Source organism: Takifugu flavidus, chromosome 6 (assembly GCF_003711565.1).
Source record: "Takifugu flavidus isolate HTHZ2018 chromosome 6, ASM371156v2, whole genome shotgun sequence".
NCBI lineage: Eukaryota > Metazoa > Chordata > Actinopteri > Tetraodontiformes > Tetraodontidae > Takifugu > Takifugu flavidus.
Window position 1 is genome coordinate 503,040 of NC_079525.1, and position 22,146 is coordinate 525,185.

Here is a 22,146-nt window from a genome sequence, read left to right on the forward strand (position 1 = left end):
ACCAGGGATTCAGTTCTAAATGTCAAACTTCCCCAAGCTTATCTATGATCACTGTCCGGGAAGGTGTGTTCGTGTCTACTATCAAAAAAAATTCAAACTTGTTAGTCAGTCAATGTTGACCTCAAATATGGTCCAATGGGCAGCCTCGGATAACTTCCTGCCTGTTATAGCATTATTGTTGCAGTAAAAGGAAACAGTATTTCTTTCAGAGATGACCATGTTGTGCACAGCCCTGTGGGGAGCTACCCAAACCAACCTTTTTATTTACTGAATATAGCTAAAATGCACAGCATTAGCACCGATAGAAAATAGCAGACAAAAGTATGGCGACATGCCTTTCAATCATAAATTTGAGAGGGAGACAAGAAACATAGAAAAATAATATTGAACAGCATTTGTGAACGTACAAAAAAAAGAAATATACACCAGCTTAAATGAAACAAGAATAGCCCCCGGGTTCCAGCACCACGTCCAATGACTGCACTTTCCAGGTAGGACCACGAGAGGGCAGCACGACTCAAGTGAACCAGTGCTCCCCGTCCAGTTACTAATCTGGTCCGTGGAATCTTCCTTACAGTGGCAACAGGTTGATGGTCACGCACATGAAAGTAAAGCAGAGGTTTTGGGCAGAAGGCACAGATGTTCTCGCTCAGCTCTTTGGCATCTCAGTGTAAAAGTCTTTCAAATTATGATGGAAAATTGGGAGACGATCCCGTGAAATAAATGGAAGCCAAGCATCCGTGATAGTATTGCAGGAACATATGGTTTTTATCACAATGTAATCTGTGTGTGTGTGTGTGTGTGTGTGTGAGGGGTGGGTGGGGGGGCACGTGCATGGGTGTGTCTTGCCAGCTAGCATGCACAGCTACGCTGGCTGGGGCTGGGTGTCTCGTTCAGGTTGGGTCCCTTGTTGCCGGATGATGGAGTTTCGTCTCCGTTGGGACCCTCCTTCATCTTCTCGCAGATGGCGTCCACCAGGCTGTCAAAAACCTCTTTCACGTTGATGTTGTCTTTGGCACTGGCTTCGAAGAACCGGAAGCCTGGAGGGGCCAAAGAGAAAATAAGGAGCGTCATTTATTGAAGTTTGATGTGTGTGTGCGTGTGTGTGTGTGTGTGTACACGCTACATACTCAGTACCATCACACACTTATACTAGCAAAGTGAGGACAATTTGATGATGTCACAACTTGAAAAGGGTGTGTGTTGGTAATTACTTGTTAAGGTTGCGGTCGGGATAAGGGGGAGGGGAACTAGAAGCGTCATTGAGAGTCCTCACAATGACGGATGTGCAAACACACGTGCTGCTGTGTAGTGGGCGTATGTGTGAGCGTGCTGACCGAGCTCTGTCGCTAATCGCTGCGCGTCTTCAGTAGGGACCTGCCTTTCTTCTTCCAGGTCCGCCTTATTGCCGACCAGCACGACTTGAGCGTCGCCCCACGAGTAGGTCTTGATCTGAGTTGCCCTGAGAATCACCAAAGCAACCATTTTACATCGACGCTGTACATTTCCCTGTTGCGATTCCACACTTGGCTGCCCACCGGCCGCTGCACGTCCACGCTGCCCACACCAACCTCGGGTGATCTAATATTTTGTATAGTGGGATTGTGATTTATTACACTGTGAGAGGTTGTGACATTCACCCCTGGAGCTGGGATTGTATGGTGCTCACGATGGTGTTAGAGTTCAGCTCCCCTCTTTGATTAAAGCAATAAAAACCAGCGTTTCCCACCTGGAAACCATAGAATTGTAAAATAGCAAATCAGTCTAACGGGCTCGAACGTGGGGTCAGTTCATCTGGAAATGGATTCTTTGGAGGGTCAGGAGGAAGGAGTAGGTGGAAAAGAGGGAGAAGATGAAGAGGAAGGAGGGGGAAAAGGAGGAGATGAAATGAAAAGGAAGGGAGGAGGAGGAGCAGATGGAAAGGGAAGAAGAAGAAGCAGGAGATGGAGTTGATGGAGAAGACAAGGAGGATGAAGAGGGGTGCTTTGCTGTTCAGGTGTTTACAGCAGGCTCCACCGGTGCGGGTGTCATAAACTAATAAAGGGTCACAGCATCGGCAGAAAGCAGATTGACGGAGGTCAGGCTGAGTTTACCCACCAGTCCTGCACAGCGCAGAAGGACTCCTGGCTGGTGATGTCGTACATTAGCAGGAATCCCATGGCTCCCCTGTAATAAGCCGTAGTGATGGTCCGGTAACGCTCCTGACCGGCCGTGTCCTGTGGAGACGCCACACACTGGTGCTCTTAATTCTGCCTCCGTTAGAGAGTCACGTACCTGATAAGTGTGGAAATTTCTCCAGAGAACAGCACAATCACAGTTATTACTCTGCGGGCGGAGGGCGGCTAAATGACATCAGCATTCTTCTTATTAACAATAAAACACACAGGATTCTCTTTGAACAGTAAAGCAGGATGATCCCTGGGAGAAGAACCATTAGCCTGCGTGTTTGGTGAGCGGAAGACGGATCATTAAGTTCTGCAACAGGAACGAATCCCTCGTGTCAAGTGTTGATTGTCACCACGCCCTGCGAGTACGCCAGGATGTGCTTTGTGGCTACGCCTGGGGGGGGATGTTTCTGTGTGTGGGAAAATGCTGAAAGAACCGCAGGGTGTGGATCCAACCAAACTGCAGGAATAAGGCGATATCACAGCACAAGGGGAGGGGGGGAGGGGGAGGGGGTGTTCTCCAAGGCACACACCATGACGCAAACAACCGGGAACCTTTTTCACAATGACTCTCAGTGGTCCCGGCGCTCCCGCGCAGCTCCGACGCGTCGCGGCGACGATCCGAGCGGAGCGGCGGAGACGCGACGCGCTGAATATTTATGATTACACGATGATGTACGACTCTCATCTCACAGCGGCGCCGTTGGTAGCGTCGAGGAACGGCTCAGTCCTGGGTGTCAGGCTGCGCAGCGAGCACACTCAGCTGCAGCTGCATGCATCTTTCATGAAGCCCGCTGTCGAGGGACGATGTCGGGCATCAGCTGTCGTTAGCTGCACAATGAAAGAATTTAGCTTGCGCCACACCTGTGACAGGCTGCGGCTTGTAGGAGGCTAATGGCTGAGCAGGAAAACACTGTCTTGTGCAACAGCAATCTGGGCTTTTTTTTTTAAAAAAAAAAAAGAATTTCTTCCCCTGAAAGGTGCATTGAAGACTGAAGTCAAGCTCACCTCATTTCTGTCCAATATTTACAATGCGTGTTTGTTTCTTTTGCCCTGGAAATGCTTGATAATATAGCTAAAGATGACAGGACTTCCATTTGATTTACCTCCGTCTATCTTGGCTGCTGCTGTTTTCTCGCGTCACTTTTTGGTGTTTTCCAAAGAAGCACTCAGAAATGTGTCACCAGCGCTTCCTTGGACAATTATTGACGTCCCCTGAAATTTGTACGAAAGCCATTCATATATTATTCAGCAATTTTGCTAACAAACAGCAGCGGTCACGCAACCTCCTGCTGAAAATACAGATGACCGTTAGATCACTGTCATTTAAAAGATTTGCCTGCGACACGAAGGCCTAATTCAGCTCCGAGATGACTAAACTATGAAAGAGAAAACAGAGCCCACACACACACAACCTCCTGGAAACACGCTACATGTTGAGGTGGCTGTAGTTTACATGCAGGCCACTCGTTGGTGTTTCTGTGTGATGATCTTGTGACGCTGCAGACTCCTGAACCTAACGCTGACCCTCCAACAGAGCAAACCTTTACTACTCCCACCATCGCCTGGTTCAGCAGAGACACATTTTCAATTCATTTGATTTGTTGGCGCTCGACTTGAGCAGAATTGCGACCGCAACACCAAAACCCCACACTGCCACCTAGTGGCCTGGCATGGAAGCTACAGTGCTTCTGATGTGGTCCCCTGAACATGGCAGTTGTTTTCTAAAGGTTTCCCTGTAAACCAACCCTGCTTATTCAACTCTGAACTGTGTCACCTGTAACCTGATTATGTATAAAATCCCGAAAACTGCCAATTCTATTATGTTCTCTTTCCTGTGGAACGCACCGAGCTGGACCAGCCCAGCAGCGGGTCAATGGGGCAAAGGGGTGAGTGTGTGTGTGTGTCACTGTAATCTAAGAGTTCTGGATCCATCCATAATCAACAGTATTTTCTGGGAATATTTGAATTATAATTTGGGACAATTAGACTTTCTAGTCCACTCTGCGATTTCCAACTAAACATGTCACTTGTTGAGAAAGGAAGTAAGAAAATGAGTCCAGCAGGTGGTTCTCCTGGAAGCGACGCCTGTAATAAACCATATAATGCAGCAGTTTGCAATACTGGTAATGAGATGGAAACCCGTGTTAGCCAGGTGTCTGGATGGATCAGGAGACTTCCCACTGTACACGTCTTCCTGTTTGTGCTTGGCGAGCTGCGTAAAGAGGCGGCTCCATTTTTGACGCATGGCGCCGCGACAACACAGCAGCGCGAGGAGCTGCAGACGGCTTTAACGCTAAACTTTTGTGAGCCACTTTAATTAAAGTTAAATCTGAGCACGCTGTAACGCAGTCTGGAAGCCGTCATCAAGCAAAAGCGCCGGCGCTTTCGACTCGCGCGCTGAGCAAACATCACTTTGTACTCTCCTTATCTGCCAGGCCGCAGAAATCAGACAATGCAAACAGTCGAAAGTGGCAAAGTGGCAAAATCGTGGCGCCGTGTGTGTTTTCATCGGGCCGCCTGTAAGATTTCAGCGTTGGATAAAGATTGGTCGAGCTCGGCCAAAATCAATGCGCAGCCCACTTAAAATAACAAGCGTCTTTTCTGATCCAGCGATTGATTTGGTTCAATTGAATGCTGCTTTACACTAAATCAAATTCAAAGAACAAAATATCCCTCTATTTACAATTTGACTTTTATTTATTTTCCTCATACTGGAGCTTTGGGTTGGGGGTTCTGTCAATATTTGATCAAACGCTTCTTTTGGGCCTTTATCTTCTAGTTTGACCCTCATCAACACAAATTTGGCCGTTTCCTCACCCAGATCTGGAGTTTGACCCTCGTGTTGTTCCTGTAGATGGTCTTGACCTTGAAGTCGATGCCCACCGTGCTGACAAAGGCCGACGTGAAGGAGTCGTCCGCGTAGCGGAACAGGAAGGAGGTCTTTCCCACGCTGCTGTTGCCGATGATGAGCAGCTTGAACATGTCGTCAACGTTTTGGTCGGACGCCTCTCCCGGGTCCTGACCCGCCGCCGGATCTCTGGCCGTCGCCATCTGCCGATCCGGGCAAAGCTTCAGTCACAAGTAGCACAAACCACGACGTACGACGGTGACGAGCAGAGCCCGACGCCCAATATCGCCACGTCGTCGCTGTTACCCTCACATGAATGTATTAGTCAGTCATTTATTGGTTTTCTTTTCTACACGAGTCAATAATAAATGGTAGGGTTGGAGGGGTTGGAGGGGAGTACTGCGGAGGTACCCTTGAGCAAGGCACTGAGCCCCAAATGCTGACTTCAGGCCCTGGGAAGAGCTGGCGACTCATTCAGGGCCGCCCGGGACTGGCTCCGACACCCTCCCCTTCAACAGGATCAATAGTACCAATTCCCACAGACAATCACTGAGTTTGCATGACGGATGCAACTGGACTCTGGCTCATTCAAGACGGTGGCGGTCGGATCCCCGGCGCGGCGGCGCAGCTGGACAGTCCCCGCGTGTTTGGACGACAGGATGAGGAATCTCAGCTATTTCAGAATTCAGCTAGCCTGGCGCTCACATGTCTGAAATTTAGAGCAGAGCGCCTGTTGACGTTGGTAAATGGGAGTGTTGTTTCAAACATGGCCCCTGCCTGCACTGAGGTCACGCCCCTGCATGTTGAAATAAGGCCAGGTTGGCCCCCCCCTCACAATCTATCAGTCAGCCAATGCTCTTACTGACCATTTGTCACATGGACTCCTGTTATGGGATCAGAGGATGCTGAGCAGCAGGCACGGAGCCATAGATTCTCCCGCTCCTCCCTGTACATTTCATCCATCACACATCTGACCATTCATCGACCCGCTGACGCTCCCATTTATACACGCACGCATGCACGCTCGTTTATCTTCTTCCACTCTTTCATGTTCATCCATCTCCGCATCCCTCCTGTCATCATCCATCCAGATCTCAGCACTCTTTCCTTCCTCTGGAACCTGAAACCATCCATCCATCCATCCATCCATCCACACGTCCACCACCCCGGCCTCCAGAAACAGGGGAGGGGGGCAGGACTCCGTTCCTGAGTGTTGATATGTCTCTGGAGGCCAGCAAAGCATTAGTGCCTTCAGGAAGATAGAGCTGACCAGGGTGCTGCTGCGGTTCACCCAGCAAAATACCGCGCATGCGCAGACGCCGAATAGTATAGCTGATGAGCTGGTGCGTGGATGTTTTTAAAACTAAAACCAGTCATTGGAACAGAATAAAACAACTCGTGTTGTGGTAAAACATGACAAAGCGGATGCAAATATTGCGGGCTTATGTGAGGAAAAAGTGGACCATGACACTTGTTGATAATGTTTCTATAAAAGCAATCTGATTTACTTTAGAATGACAAATTATTAAACGGGGACGCGCTGACGCGGTGCGCTCCTCCCAGAAGGAAGCTCAACGACAGGGTGATGAGTTTCAACCAAACTTGACAGAACCCAGAGCGGGTGTTCCTTACCCTGGATGTTGCACCCCGTCCTAGGAACCGTGCTCCACCTCGGACTGAGACCTGATGGGCGTGCGCTGCGGCCGTGCGCTTCCTCCCGGAACGTGCCTGTCGCTGAAACCCAAAACAGCATCAACGAATGCATGGCACTTCCGGCTGGACATTTCAAAATAAAAGAACAAATTAGACTACGGACTACCAGCGGATGCGACTCAATTCTGCTGTAAAGTTCAAGTGTGAGGGTCAGAGTTCAGCACACGCAGCACAAAAGCGCAGATCCAGATCCATCCTGCCTTGTTCAGGCTGGTGGCGGTACTGTTATGGGATGGGGGATATTTTATTGATTGGGGATGTCCATCAGAATAATGCATCATGTCGCAAAGATCCAGTCATCTCATACTGCTGCCTCGAATATGAAGAGTTCTGGACTTGAATGGCCGTCACCTTCCCCAGGTCTCAGTCTAATAGAGAACATTGAGGGTGGATATCAGACCTGCATCACAGGTGTGCAGCCAACAAATCTGCCGTAGGTGCGTGATGCTGTCAGGTCTGGAGCAAAATGGCCAAGGAATGTTTACAGCAACTTATTGAATCTATGACACCATAGGTTCTAGTGTCAAAAGCAGGTCCAACCTGGTACTGGCAACCTGCACCTCATGTGTTGCCCAGTCAATGTATTTGGTCAAATTGCTCTTTTGTGGTACCTGGCTACAGGTGTTGGAATACACAATAACCTAGTGTTCGGATTACAGGGACTAGTTTGTGATGAATTATGTTCAAATCAGAATTGAACATTGTCATCTGCTGTATGAACTGTGGGTTAGCGTGAGTAGAAAAGCCACAAGTTTGCATCCATCACTACTCTGCAGTGCTTTGTGAAAAATGTTGTAAATGAAACAATATCCCTCAGCCCTGAAACCCTGAAACTATAACCACACACATGGAGGCCAGTGAAGAGCGCTGAAGATGAGCAGGCTGCGTGTCTTTCACCATCTCCCGTTGAAGTTCTCGGGCTCTTATTTTGAAATTGGATCCACGTTACTTCCGGTTTTGCTTTCCATTTTCCAGTCACTTGTTTCGTCACCTCGCAGTGCGTGTTGTGTTTCGCTTAACGCGTTCAGACTCGTGATCCCTCAGTTTTTCAGGGAATTTTCCGTATCCACCGTGAATAAAATGGCGCTTTGTAAGCAGCTGAAACAATCTATTTGATCAATTTGACGTTTTAAAGTTGAAAGTTGACCTAAACTGCAGGAGCAATTTTAATCTTGCAGCACAGTCTTGTTCTGGCCTGAGTGTTGGGGCTTGCAGGTCACATCTTGTCCTCACAAACTTGCAACACTGTTAGCTTTTGTTACAAAAGTGTGTTTTGTGACTGTGAGCAAATCAGGCCCGACGCACCAAAAGTGCACAGTAATAACGCTGTTTTTATTGGTAACCTGGACAAAGTAATCCCAAACATTACGTAGTTATAAAACCATATGGAATCATACACAAAGGAGAAACACTCGAGGGGAGAGAGCTGTAGACGTGAAGAACATCAACAGCTGTGTGTGATTCCAGAACCAACTGGTACCTGGAGACTAAGGCTGCTCAGTCACATGACACGGACCCACAGCCAGAACCATTTCAATCAAAACAAAGTGGCGCCACTCTCAACGCGGTGGCGCTGATCCGTTACCATGACAGCAACATGGCTGTAACGTAAAATGGGTAAAGCTGACGTGGATCTTGGAGGCGTCCTCCGTCACACACAGGTTTGTTCCGGATCGTTGCACAGCCACAATCTGGCGAACTGTCTGACGTAGGGCCGCACCAGCTCCGTCACCTCGGTGACGATGACGTTCTCGTTGCTGTCGTGCACTCCCGTGCACGTCCAGTTGAGGGAGCCGGTGATGAGCTTCCTGCCGTCCACCACTGCAAACTTGTGATGCATGCTGATGGGCGTCCTGTTGAAACGCACGCAGATCCCTGTCGGAGAGAGGGCAGGTGAGGGGGGGTGGGAGGGCAGGTGAGGGGGGGTGGGAGGGCGAGGCATCGTGCACGGGCTGCGTTTGCCTCAACTGTCATGACAATTCCTGGAAACTTCCCATGTTTTAGCAATGACATACCAACAGAAACATTCAATAGTAGCTGAAATGATCTGACCAAAGGAGCTGTCACATAACATTCAATGGTGGGTTTTAACCACACAGACTTTTTATTTCCATTATAGAAACATCTCAAACCCGTCAGCATTCCTCTCATTCTAATACACCACATTTCAGGCAAAGAAAGCTTCCATCTTAGTTGGGTGTGTGATCAATTAATAAAAGCCCAATTTGTTACACAGTTAAAATTGCAGCGAGTGGAGCCCCACGGTTTCCGAGCTCCTCTTTTCCCCACATCTCTTTGAAACAATAAAGACACCTCTGAACCTGAGATGTTGATTCAGGGCAAATCTCCACAACAGCGATGGAGCCCGCGGACAGGAGTGACAGCCAGAGAGCGCCGTGCTTCACCGCCAGTCACGTTTGGCCAACGCTTCTGCAGATGCTGACAAAACGCACACAGGAAGTGACTTCCCCTGAGGCCACAGCAGTCTCCACCACTGGCGCAGTCAAAACTACACCCACGGATCAGTGCCAAATGAAATGTGCTGTCTGCTTGCCAATCCCTTACTTAGTTAATTCTCAGTCTAACAGTATGCAGCTGCAGTAATTTATGAAATGCACCAGGCTGAGAGGCAAAGAGAGACGGCGCGCCTCTGACCCGCAACGTACGATCTTTCAGCGTGTTGGGAGAGCGATTACTCTGACTCATGGGAGGGCATGTAGTGGCAACCTCCATTCACTGAGACAACTGCTATTATGCCTCCATTCGCCACCGCAGAACTCCCCAAGACTTCCTGAAAGTAGCAGCCCGGGAACACCGAGGCTTTTGGGAGGAGAGAGCCTCAGTAATGCTTCCCGTATTTCCGACCAAAACTGTCTCTGATAATGCCCTCGCAAAGGTTGCTGTGACATTTATTTCCAGCAGCATTACCTCTGCTGAATGGGTCCCCCCCGTGTTTGTGGATGACGTCTGAAGGTGGTATCGGGTGTGATTCTCTTACCAGCCCCGAGGAGCACAGGTATCTGCGAGCCGCAGATGGAGACGTTTTTCTCCTCGACGAGCACTCGGATGGCGACGCCCCTGCTGCGCAAGGCGAGCACGGCCCTGCTCAAGTCCGTGTTTGTGAAGGCAAAAATACACACGTCCAGAGAGGAGGACGCGGACAAGATGTGTTGGAGAAGATGGTACATGGACGTCTTCTTGCCATGAGTCAGTGGGCAGAAACAGGAACTGGAGGAGCACAAAGAGAGAAAATAAAATTCTTTTGTCATAGCGAATGAATGAAGGCATTATTCCACTCAGGAATGATGATTAAAGGCATTACAGCAAATTTAAAATTTCAAAACATGTTCTAGATGGTTATTCTATATATTATCCTAACAAATCTGCAGTGAGCCATTAAAAGGCATTTGCAACGTGTCCCTTACAGCTGTAAAGATGGACTAAGGATGTGTTCCATGCAGACTGTCTCACAGGGAAAGAAGAGGACCTCGTTGACGGGCCGAGACCTTCGGCGACGGAGGATACAGAAGATCAGCTCCGTAGCGAGACAAAAGGCCCCAATGGCAAAGCCGGCCTTCCACATCACTGAAATTTACAAAATAATGTCACGGACCAGAGCAGTAACCTTTTAATAACTTGTCTATGTTCACTTCTGTGAGCACATCAGTTCATTCGCATGTCATTGTTTTTTGATGTTTTATAAAGAACTTTTAAATATGAAGAAAATGTCTAGAGAAAAGAAGCTGTTGTATCTTGCATGTCTGTCAGTTCCTATTCTTAACCAAAGAGAAATTATTTCAGTTGTTTTGGAATAGAAGTACAGTAAAGAGAGATGGTATTGTAAGTAAATGTAATTTTATTACCAATAGTATTTTGTCTTTCTGCAGTGTTCTTGAGCAATTTCGGGTTATTTCATAAACCTCGCTGGGTGAAAATATGTGTCAACGCCATCAGAAAACCCCACTCACATCAGGGCTGGCGTGTGGGCCCTGGCCCGACAGTCGTGCTTTTATTGGGCCTGTTTGGGTCACTGATCTTTGAAAGATCAAAGGGCGGCGTTAAGGATAACAACTCAAATGAGTCCTATCGATGTTTCAATGAAGAGCCTTGATTCGAGACTAGTTATTAACTGCAGGAAGATTTACTGTCTTGTCGTAGTTTAGCACCCCCGAAGAGCGCCAAGGTCGGCGTTAATACGGTGGGTGTTGCCGGCGTGAGGTTTGATGGTCAAATCATTGTTAATGCTTGTGGATGTGATGCTCACACACTGTCATATGCGACTCTTTATGTTCTGTAAGGACATTAATCTTGATGTGGCACCTCTGCACACATGCTTTAAAACACACCATTGTACATGGAGGTGAAGGACATTTCAATGTAAGGTTAAGGGGGTGCTCCATTTGGTAGTACTGAGGTGATTTACTGATGTACTTGACGACGAGATGAAGACATTTTCTAAGGATGATGTTACTAACGTGAAAAGTGATGATCGTAAACGGCTCCATTTCACAGCAAAGGAAAGCGTGCATGGTTAAAGTGAGCTCTGCCGTTGATGCAGGGATGTAAAATTCTGATGATTCAGGCCGGTCCGCTACATAATGGACTCAATAGTTCTAGTTTGTCTGAGATAATGTGAAAGGACAGAACTTGTGTGTGTTTTAATGATGTTTTAATACCTGCCAGCATCGTAAAGTGAATTTCCGCCGTCTGACGTGGTCACGCGGGAATAACCGGTAGTCAGTTGATCGTCGGAGTTGACTGACAGCTCAACCAGCCAATCATTGACTCGCAAGCAAACCGCCCTCGTCCAATCATCGCGAAGGGTTGCGGCAGCCGGAAGTACTTCCTCCGTATCCTGAAGTTGCTGAGTACATAGGTAAACAAGGCAAAATGCTCATTAAATAACACCTAATTCTATCGTTAGGATTGCAGATAAACGTAGATGCACAAATAAAAACCAATAGTAACATGCAGTTGTACTCGCGGTGAAGCGTTTTATGCTATACTGGTAATCGGCTTCAGACAAGCTAATGTTAGCCTACTTAGTTCGCTAAGTAACGTTATAGTAAAACCATTGAGCTTTGTCTCGCCGTTGCACGTTGTCTTTGTCTAAGCCTCCTTGTTTTCATTTCTGTCACATGCACAGATTTTAGAATGGGTCGCCGAAAATCAAAAAGAAAGCCTCCTCCTAAAAAGAAAATGACTGGCGATCTGGAGACGCAGTTTACCTGTCCGTTCTGCAACCACGAGAAGTCATGTGATGTTAAAATGTACGTACATTTATCTGATAAATTAACTGTCCCGGTAACATTTCAGGTTTTTTAAAAAGTCACCCTTTTAACTTTATCCCACCGGCAGGGAAAGAAGCAGAAACACCGGGATAATATCGTGTTCCGTCTGCTTGGAGGAGTTCCAGACCCCTATTACTTGTATCCTTTTCTATATGTGAATGTACATGTAACAAATACCATTTTTGAAACATCCTTTTAAGTTAAAAGGTTGTTAGACAAACAGTAGATTTCATTTGATCAATTGGAGTTTAATAGTAGCTCTAGATGGTATCAATATCTGTCCTGGCTCTAGAAAAAACTGCTGTCTGTAGTTTCCAACTTTTCCAGAACTTTGGAACGCAGCAAACCCAAATCAACAGGTCCACCGTTTTATTAGTTATCTGGAGGATGTCACAAAAGTTTTGACAGTTTTGTGGGGAGAGAAACATTGTAAACAAAAGGCTGGAACAGAGCGTGGAAATAAGCCACACAGGAGGGAGCGGGGCCTCTCCGAGGCTGAAACCTGTCACCATCTCTGCAAACAATCCCCCAGTGAGATCTTACTGGGAAACCTCAGCTCCCCGCACCCACAACCTCCAGGATTTGCATTAAGGTTGAAAGAGCTGGGCTGAAATTTGGCTTTGTTTGAAAAAGAAACCTCTTTATCAAACTGTAACAAATTTGGAGGAAACCCTCAATAGGATTCTGGTTCACTAGATCATGTTAGAAAAAAATGCCATTTGTCAGTGACGATGAATCCAGTTTGACGTGATCAAGGCCATTTTTATGCCTAAAAGCACCTTGAGACAAATCTAAAACGTTGATTAACATTTTAGATTAACGCCAACCTTTGCGTACATCTGGTAAATTATTGATCATGAAGGTGCTGAGCAGAGGATTGCTATTAACCGTTAACACAATTGACAAGATTCGTACCATTGTTCACAATCATTTCCTGTATTGATGTCCAAAGTGATAATAGTGTCATTATGGTCTGAACAGGAGAAGCGACACCATTTCTTTTATCCTTGATCCAATTCTCCTCAGATCTCTCAGAGCCAGTAGACGTGTACAGCGACTGGATAGATGCCTGTGAAGCGGCCAATCAGTAATCCAAGTGTCATGGCCAGGCCCAGGATAGGGTCCTGGTCCTGGTCCTGGTCCTGGACCTGTAACAATCTACTTACTCACATGGGACACGTAGAAGAAGTGTTGTTCACAGGTTGTGTTGCGTTTTCGCAGCACTGTGATCGGTAGTTTCACTTGTCTTCAGCATGGAGAAGCAGCGTCAGTGTTTTTTTTGTTTTCTACCTGATGTTTGTTCCACTAAGATAATAATGTTTAGAATTGTTACATGTTTTTTTTTAAATATATATATTCTGCAACCGTATTGGTTAAGCTGGAGTTGTTTTCCCCTCATTACTATCTGTAGCAGAGGTGCAAAGAACTCTACAGTAACGAGCAGAGTAATAGTCTTAAAGCGTGATTCATAGATGGTAAGAAAATTGTTTATTTTTATTCAGCGTGTTAAATTAGTACAAACCTGATTTCTCAGAATTGTTTAATAGCGAGCAGTGGGACTGAGATCTTGGCTCATTAAATTTTCCTTTCATGTGATGTGAGTGATGTGCGGGTCCTGACAGAGTGGGGAACACATCCCATTTAATGCACTCTGACACCAGCAGCAGGAAGTTTCCAGCTGTGCTGTGCAGCTCCGATCTGATGCTACAGGCTGTGTTCGCTGTAATCAAACCCACAGTTCCTCCCGTTGTTCCTCCTGTTGTTCCTTTTGTTGTTTCACGTTAGGTAAACCCAGGAACGATAATTATGGGGGATTTAAAAAAAAAAAAAAAAGTCAAGGTGTTAGGAGTGAGTGTTTTTGATCATGCAATTGTTTTTGATGTTGATGCTTTAAGACATTTAATTGAATCCACCTTTATCAAACTGATGTGTGCCGATGAAGCATTTATCTTATTGTGATGACATCGATATGTGTTCTTTGAGATATTTTAAATCTTGGGTCTAATCAGTGATAAAAAAAACCAGAGAAGTGATTAGAGCTGATGTATCTTACACACCACTGCGCACGTCATGCTGTTAAATTAGAATAATGCTCTTTTAGTGCAACAGAATAAATCTACTCAAAGTTTCCACATATTATCGTCATGATTCATTCAACTGTTACTTTCTCTGATGAGAAGAGTAAAATGTGATTCCTGTCGATCGTGTGTTTTAAAAGAATCTGCTGCCGTCTTTCCCCCTAAACGAGCGGGAGGTGGGAGTGGTTCGCATCTCTGTGCCGAACTGGTGATTCGGGTTGAAACGTGGTTGAAGTTGACGGTGATCCAGGTAAAAGGACCCTAAATGCTGCAGGACAAATGAAGCCAAGACTAATTAATTAGATTGGCCTTCCCAAACGCTCGATCGAACCCCATCAAGAATCCGTGTACTGTGCAGTTCTGGGATGTCGTGGATGTTTCCTTAATGCTCGGCTAGGGTGTAAAATTGGCATTTTGGTAAATCTATAATCCGATGCAGGTCATTTCTTTTTGATAATTTGTAGAATACAAAAATGGTATTATTGGAAAAATTAGTGGCTCGATCCATCTGGCAACACAAGTCTTCCACTCACGGACCTGTGTTATTAGAAGTCAGTTACTTTATGGCACAGCAGCAGTAAAAGAAAGACATTTAATAAAGATGTTTATTTGAAAAATCACAAAGAGAATTGCTATTCCTTGCACTTTCCATCTGCTGTCTCCATTTTGATTTTTCACACTCGAACAAAAACTGGCCACAAACATCAGCAGCAACACAATGAACTCACTGATGGCGCCTGTGTCGGGTGTTCCTGAAATTCCTTAAACATTGTACAGCTTCCTCGGCGTATATCCTGAGGCAAGGACCCTCTAAAGCGAACCAAAAATGGCTCCTATGTGAAACTGCTAATGGCAGAGACCGTTCTGGTTCTTATTTATTGTTTTATGAGTGGTTTTTTGTTTTTTTTAACCTCAAAATGAGTCTCCGAAACACATGACACAGCACCGGTGAAGGAGGCAGCTCTCCCTACAGCCATAGATTCAGCAAGCTAATACAGAAGCGGCTTCGATCAATAAACTGCACTGCAGGTCAGAGGCAAATGTGTATATTTTAGAATGAGAAGCTCGCTGGAAATTGAGTGTCCAAACGCTCAGCCAAGTGCAAACAAATGCGTCTGATCTGCCCTCCTGTGGCATCTGTGTTGGTGACCTTTCTGGGTGTCCAGGATCCAGTTGTTCTCAGACAGCGCCGCATGTAGCGGATCACAAATAGGAGAAGCAACCGTAGCAAGTCCGTCGCCGGCAGAGCTGAGCGATAATAGATGAGATTTGGAGTGGCTGCCTGAGCTCTTCACCCAGGAAGAGTGTGTCCATGCATGCATGCGCTGCTCTGTGTATTGTATTTGATGACGGACCCCAGCTGGAAGGGTACTGCCGACGCCTTATGAAACATGCTGGAGGATGATTACAATGGAGAGTGATTATCACTTAGTCTCTCATCTGTCTCTGCGTCCCCTCCCACTCCCTCCCCCTCTCTTCTGTTTCTCGCTTCTCTCCCATTCAGCACGCGAGGTCAAGTGTCACCCCGTCTCCGTTGTCAAGGCTGCCAATCACCCACACAGTGAGTGCAAGGCAACTGTTGCCAAGGAAACAGTGATTCGGTTGCTAGGCACCTGGAGCTGTGCTCACAATAGTCATTTTGTTGCTTGGAAGCACACACACATGCACGCACATAAATTGCTCACGAAATAAAGGCTCTGCTCAATCAACAAGTTCGCACAAATTCATATAAATCGTGTTTATATACTGTACTAATAAATAGGAGATGTGTTTATGCAGCAGTAAGAGACCACAGTAATAAACAATTGTAAATGATAAGAGTGCAATTTATCATAAACACATTTGCAAACACGGGCTCATACAATGCTGATTTTGCAAGGCGGGTGTTGATTTTCTAATTTATAATGCTTTGCAACAATGCTTATGCAACAAAATGTAATTCAAGATGTTTTATTCAAGCAACCTATGCAGCCTGATTAATCCGCATGCCCTGACGTCCACAAATTCTTCAGACCCGCACCTCAACCTGATCAATAAAAGGCATAAACATCCATCACACTGACTAAAAATAGTTAACCCATAAAATCAATCAATTCCTTATTTCCGCACCGGCACGTGGACCTGCAGCGTCTCTGGCGTCACCAAGTTCGAGGATGGAGCGTCGTCCTCTTTCACGCGATGCGTCAATCTTTTATTTCAGCACGCAGATCACGGGGACCTCAGAGCGCTTCGTGTACATACGTGTGGGTTTAAGTCCCACCGCGACAGCCAATCAGCAGAGCCGAAACACCGGAGCATCAACAGCGGGTGCCCGCCTCGACATGTCCTCCTGCGTTACTGTCTCCTGTTGCTGCTGCTACAGGCATCAGACTCTCACACGTTTTTGTTTTTTTTCACTGCGAGCCGAGGAGTCAAATATAGTGTGAGAGTCTCCGGTCCACCGTCCTGTGGAAGGGGCCCTGGGGATTTTTCCATCATCCCTAACTTCTGATTATTATTTTTTTTTATGTTGGTGGAGATTGTGATTAGCTGTGAGAGGTGCTCATCAGCTGATAAGATTACCAGCGCACCTGCGTTCACCACTGACTGACAAGGGTTTGCAATCAAGAAGGCTAGGTATTAACGTCTTGAGTCCGGAGACTCGTGTTAAGCTCCCTGAACTAATGCCCGGGGGGGTGGGGGGGGGTTAGCTTAGTGGCGTGCGGCAAGGCGACCCGGCGATGCCTCCGTGGGCGAGCCCGAATTTGGCCATGAAACAAACTCATTTCCTCCACAGGTGTACAAGTGTGACATGGTTGATAAAACTGCAGCGATAACACCTTTTCAGTGGCTAGATTTGATTTGGTCGGCCATGATTGCGTTCTATTTAAAAAAGCTTTCTGACTGAACAAAATAAGCCCCTTTCCCATAAAACACACCCCCCCCCCACCCCCCTCCCAGGGCACTTAATTAAAAACCACACAATGTCTGTGCCACATCCCCTTAATACATGTCTGTCTGCTTTTTTTTTTTGCTGTTGCACTCTTCAGCTTTCGCTCCTGTGCAGGTGATAAAGCATCCACTCGACTACGCGTATTCTCAAGCAATAACATCCACATCTGTATTATCAACCCAAGAATACCCGTGGTCGAGATGGGAGCATAGAGGCTGTCCTCCTCCTCCTCCTTCCTTTCTTTCCGTTCCTTTCTCCTCCCAGCTCTGGATCTCTTTCTCCTTTTCTGTGTGCGTCCATTCATCTTCCGCATGCTCTTGAAAAGCCTCCCCGCGTGGAGGCAAATTCTTTCAGAACAGCACCTACGATAAGAGAGACAAAGGAGATCGTATTTATCCTGGAATTACAACACGGCCGGGCTATAATACACATTTCACGCATGCTTCGATTCACGTTTTGAGCTCGCAGTTTGACTAATAAGCGGATTGTGAGCCGTGCACGCAGCCACACAGGCAGCCGGTTATGCATCTTTACCTGAGCTCCACCATGTAAACAGATTGCACTGCCAGCAGCAAGTCCCTGCGCTCTCCATGGTATCAAGCAACCATTTAACCGAGCACTGAGGGAGAGGGCAGGCTCGCCAATTATCAAATAGGTGTCAGTGTGCGTTACACTGCACTGAGGGGAGAGAATGATTACCAAACAGATGTTCAGCCCTCACCTCAGTCCCCTCCTCCTCACCCCCGTGCCTTCCTTCTTTTCACTTTCCACCCCCACCATCTTACTCCATCTTTGTCCTCTCCCTCGATCGGCTCCTCGACGTCCCCCATTCACTCCCTCCCATCTCCCCACCCCGGTGTGTCCCACGGAGAATAAGCCTGCCTCTTCCCCGTCCACGCTTGCCAATTAGAACCTCAGCATTTGTCAATCAACAGCTGAGGAGGAGAGAACAAGGAGTGTCACTGGGAAAAGTGGTGTTGGTGGCGCTGCCGAGGGGGCTGCGTGGCTGCATCAGCACCACAGACAGCTCCCTCTGGAAAGCCGGTCTGCAAACATGACTTGCCTGTCGCTCCCTTTTTTCCCCCTCCTCGCTCCACACCCCACCATCTTAACCTTTCTTCTCTAATCACTGCAATCTCCGCAGCATCCTCTCCGCTCTCGCCCCGCGTTTACCCCCTCGCTCCTCTCACGTCCACCCAGACGTGGACCTAAAACCACACATCCGTCTGCGCCGTCGGCATCTGCGCCCGTCCGAAGCTGCGTACGGGAAGTTCCCCTTTACCTCCGGCGAGGCTCTCACCTCATTCACACCTGTCATCGCCTACACGCTGAAATACTCTCGTCGCGTTGAAAAAAAAAGGAGCCGCATCCAACAGAGAGGAGCCTGACATCTGTTTCCCTCATTAACTACAGACCTTTAGTCTTCATCGCATTATATCTCTTCTCCTCCTCCACCTCCACCTCCACCCCAACTGTCCATGCATGGGCTGCAGCTGATGACAACCCAAGTGGACGTGTTTTCTGTTCTCACCAAGAGCTGTGAAGAGATATACGTAGGTGTCAGGGATCTGGTGTAAAAATACACCCCGTCGATGCCCTCCTCACTGGATGGGACTGTCTGCTCACTGTCACTGGAATGTCTCTGTCTAATTTGAAGACATGCTTCAGTGTGCTGTAGTGTTTTGTGTGTGTGCGCGCGCGCGCGTGTGTGTGTGTGTATCGTTCGGCTATCAGCGGATGACTCGTGCAATGGGTGTGCCTGCAGAAGCAGTATGGAGTGCATGAACCAGGCCTCTTTTTTTCCCCTTGTCACATCCGTTTTTCCGTCCCCACCCTACGTTTATAAAATTGTACCTTTATTGGACCAGATAGCAACTTTGTCTCATGGAAGGGGGGTGGGGGTGGGGGTGGGGGGGGGGGGTGATGTCTGGTTTGCATTTATATGAAAACCCATTTCCTGAATTGACTTGATTGAAAGGGGACTGGCTCCAGCCGGAGGGCCTAATGAGAGCCAATCGGTCTGTGTTTCACATTTGTGTCCAATTGTAGCGGACTTATCAATCCTTTAATGCACCTGCTGGTCCAGATAGGATGCAGAATCGCCAGCATCTGTGCCAGAGGCAGAGACAAGGCAAGGCTTGAGATGCAGCCAGAGGCGGCGCGGACGCGAGGCCTGCTCCTCGCACATTACCGCCTAATTGCTCAGAACTAAAGGCGCCGTTATGAGGATGTTTATGCTCGGGTCCGCAACGCTGAATCTTTCCAGTCATTTCGGCGACACAGGCGAGGCTCTCAAATAAATAAAGAAATAAATAAACGACTTGATCACGGTCACTGCAATACGTTTGGCCCAGGGGAGCGCGTGAGATGCCACCCTCTCTGCTTACTGCCAAACTTTCGGTGACAAACTCAACACAGACAAACGTGCAGGCCCTAAATGTACAAAGGTTCCAGTTGGCCTACTAGCCCAAATAAGACCCCGACACGCCACTGTAAAACCAGCCTGCAGATAGCAGCACCTGTTTGCTACGTGACAGGCTTGGATATGAAGCTTTCTTTGTTAGTAAATACATCCGCTTCCACTCACAAGAGAAACCGATTCAGAGCGGAAAGCCGGGATCGGATCCTTAACCCTTCGGATTCAGAATGGGAGATTTTTTTTATTTTTATTTTTTTAATTTCCTCTTTTATCTATTAAGCCGCAGAGACGCGGTGACAGGCTCAGTCAAGCCTCAGTTGAGCAGGATGCGAGTGCAACACATCAAGTCAATTGACGGGAACTTGGGAGTGATGCCGACAGGACCAACCTGTTTAGTTCTGACATCGCGGCAGCGGCCAGAATTGATCGGGCGTCGATCCCGCAAGGCGCAGCGCAACCAGTCGGCTCCGCAAGCTTAATTCTACAAGTCTTTCTTTTTCCTTTCTATCGCAGCTTCGGGCACGATCAGCGAATATTAAGATATCAACAATCGAAAGTGATGGAGTAACGAACACAAGCCGCATTTTCCTGGTGACAAAAGCAGAGGGGGGAAAAAATGGAGAACTTACCGCGATGTCCAGAAAAACCATATGTTATATATTGTATCCATGCTGAAGAGTGAGGGTCGGCTATAATGTGCAGGGAAACGCCCCCACCTCCTCCTCCTCCCCGCTATCTCTTTCTCTCCGGTGCGCTTCTTCTCCGGCTTGTGGGGGAATCACATAACCACTCCTTGTTTTTTCCATTCTCTCCGAGGGAGGGATGGAGAGATGGAGCCCGTGCAGCCGCATCAGCATCCCATGCAACTCAACTGCAACCTCTCACCCCTCCTCCTTCTTCCCTTCTCCTCCTCCTCCTCCTCCTCTGTCTCTCCTCCTCCTCCGAACGGTTTTTTTCCCTCCTGTCCAAGCCACCATCCGCCCCTGACGGTGCTTGGATCGTGCCCTATAGTGCAGTGGTAACCAAGCTGGGGTCCGGGGACCAGGGGGGGGTCGTGATGGAGCCGTGGTAGGCCTGAGAAAAATGGGGGTAATTCATTTGGAGTTGCTGTGAAGGATACATGTGACAGGAGGAGCGGGTTTAATTAACCTCTCTTTGTTTCCCAGTGGGGTGGACATATTTGATGATGGATTTTATGAAACGCGTTGCAAATGTTATCTTTGCATTCATAGTGGCTCCCTCATGGGTTAAATCTAAGACTCAAAACATGTTTCTGTGTATTTAGTTGAAATAACTAGATTTCAATAACTGAATAGAGTTGAAAAAAATCTATCTATCTATCTATCTATCTATCTATCTATCTATCTATCTATCTATCTATCTATCTATCTATCTATCTATCTGTACACACACACACACACACACACACACACACACCACACACACACACACACACACACACACACACACACAACACACACACACACATGTGTTTGCTACTGCATTGCTCTGCTCTGTTTTACATTATCCTGAGATGGACAAATGGGAAAATCCATTTTGTTCCCTGGCAGCCTTTGTAGGTTCTCTAACACTCTAAAGGAGGGAGGGGGTTGAGAACAGATATTCATATTCTTGCATCTTTTTTTCACTGGACGCCACCAAATCTTAAACACGGATCCTCAAATAAAAAATGAATCCTTTTTCTTTAATGTCATGAAATATCTTCCCGTGGCCTTAAATGCCTTTAAACGCCTCTCCGCAGGCGGAAGCATCGATGTCATCTGCACACAAACGCCATTTAACGCTTCCACTCTCGGCAACATGTTTTAATTATACAACACAAATTTACAATATTGTTAATTGTAGCACATTTTTCTGTATTATTTTACAAATGCGTCAAAAATCACAGGGTTGTGATATGAGGGAAAAAGGTAGCAGCTAATTGTGCCTGAACCACGGTGCACCATGGAAACAGCGAGCTGGGAGTTTCAGGATCCACTGCTTAAGTATTTACTCCTTAAACCTTTGATGCGTCCTCTGCTTTATTTATTTTTTGATTAACATTATCTGATGAATAAAGGCTGGTGTGTCTGCGGCACTGATTCAGGGAATGGGCCTTCCACCTTCTGTCTGCCGACATGTGCATATGTTCGCTCTATCTCTAAAATTAACACGTTCCGAGTGTGTGATCAGCAGCCTCCTCTTTCTCACAGGTGGTGCTGGCTGTTTCATTGACACTAGCTGCAGAGCTAATGTTAGCCACTTCAGGCTGGAGCAGCGTAGTGGCCATTAAACACACACTAATGTGCAAATAGTGAGACAGAAACTGTTCACGTTAGCATTAGCGACTAGCTCTTTTCTCATGTTCATACCCATCAAAGGGAAATGCATGCACATTGTTGAAAGGAGGGGACGTTTTTTTTCCAAGTCTGGTGTTATGAATACCTCATTTTTGGTGAGTTTGTTTGTTTGTTTGTTTGTTTGGACCACCTGGTGTTCTGGTGAATCACCACCTTTCTGCCTGGTTCTCGGTTAATCTCATACGCAGAAATACGATGTCACACAAAAGCAACCCTGAGTCAGTCATCACTCCAGAGATCACAATAGGCATGGGGGTCATTGCATGTGCTGATTAGTGTTCCCTGCAGGGCCTTAACAGGGGTTTCTACAGGGGGCTATTGAGTGGGGGGGGGGGGG

At 47.1% G+C, this 22,146-nt stretch overlaps 2 protein-coding genes and 1 long non-coding RNA gene across 3 annotated transcripts; all 3 read right to left on the reverse strand.

The window, feature by feature from the left end:
* Nucleotides 1-220: 220 nt before the first annotated feature.
* On the reverse strand, nt 221-6,791 carry LOC130527193 (ras-related protein Rab-3D-like). The gene is made up of 5 exons (XM_057035430.1): nt 6,649-6,791; nt 4,986-5,219; nt 2,098-2,216; nt 1,338-1,462; nt 221-1,040 (listed from the first exon to the last, which is right to left on the reverse strand). Exons 2-5 carry the CDS (start codon nt 5,217-5,219, stop codon nt 853-855), a joined length of 666 nt encoding a protein of 221 aa, XP_056891410.1. The 5' UTR covers nt 6,649-6,791; the 3' UTR covers nt 221-852.
* Nucleotides 6,792-8,040: 1,249 nt separating this feature from the next.
* On the reverse strand, nt 8,041-11,877 carry pld6 (phospholipase D family, member 6). The gene is made up of 4 exons (XM_057035431.1): nt 11,406-11,877; nt 10,155-10,314; nt 9,728-9,957; nt 8,041-8,604 (listed from the first exon to the last, which is right to left on the reverse strand). Exons 1-4 carry the CDS (start codon nt 11,413-11,415, stop codon nt 8,381-8,383), a joined length of 624 nt encoding a protein of 207 aa, XP_056891411.1. The 5' UTR covers nt 11,416-11,877; the 3' UTR covers nt 8,041-8,380.
* Nucleotides 11,878-13,368: 1,491 nt separating this feature from the next.
* Nucleotides 13,369-20,345, reverse strand: LOC130527195 (uncharacterized). The gene is made up of 2 exons (XR_008950952.1): nt 20,079-20,345; nt 13,369-17,392 (listed from the first exon to the last, which is right to left on the reverse strand). It is a non-coding gene; the product is annotated as an uncharacterized LOC130527195 (long non-coding RNA).
* Nucleotides 20,346-22,146: the final 1,801 nt, after the last annotated feature.

What these genes read in the sequence shown, in the direction of transcription:
- pld6 (XM_057035431.1), bottom strand. An exon ending in CTTAGTCCATCTTTACAGCT is followed by an intron (nt 9,958 to 10,154) that starts GTAAGGGACACG and finishes GTGCTCCTCCAG; the next exon opens with TTCCTGTTTCTGCCCACTGA. An exon ending in ACCTGTGCTCCTCGGGGCTG is followed by an intron (nt 8,605 to 9,727) that starts GTAAGAGAATCA and finishes TCTCTCCGACAG; the next exon opens with GGATCTGCGTGCGTTTCAAC.
- LOC130527193 (XM_057035430.1), bottom strand. Translation starts at nt 5,219, where the DNA reads ATGGCGACGGCCAGAGATCCGGCGGCGGGTCAGGACCCGGGAGAGGCG. An exon ending in TTCTGCGCTGTGCAGGACTG is followed by an intron (nt 1,463 to 2,097) that starts GTGGGTAAACTC and finishes GGTGATTCTCAG; the next exon opens with GGCAACTCAGATCAAGACCT. An exon ending in GCGATTAGCGACAGAGCTCG is followed by an intron (nt 1,041 to 1,337) that starts GTCAGCACGCTC and finishes TGGCCCCTCCAG; the next exon opens with GCTTCCGGTTCTTCGAAGCC.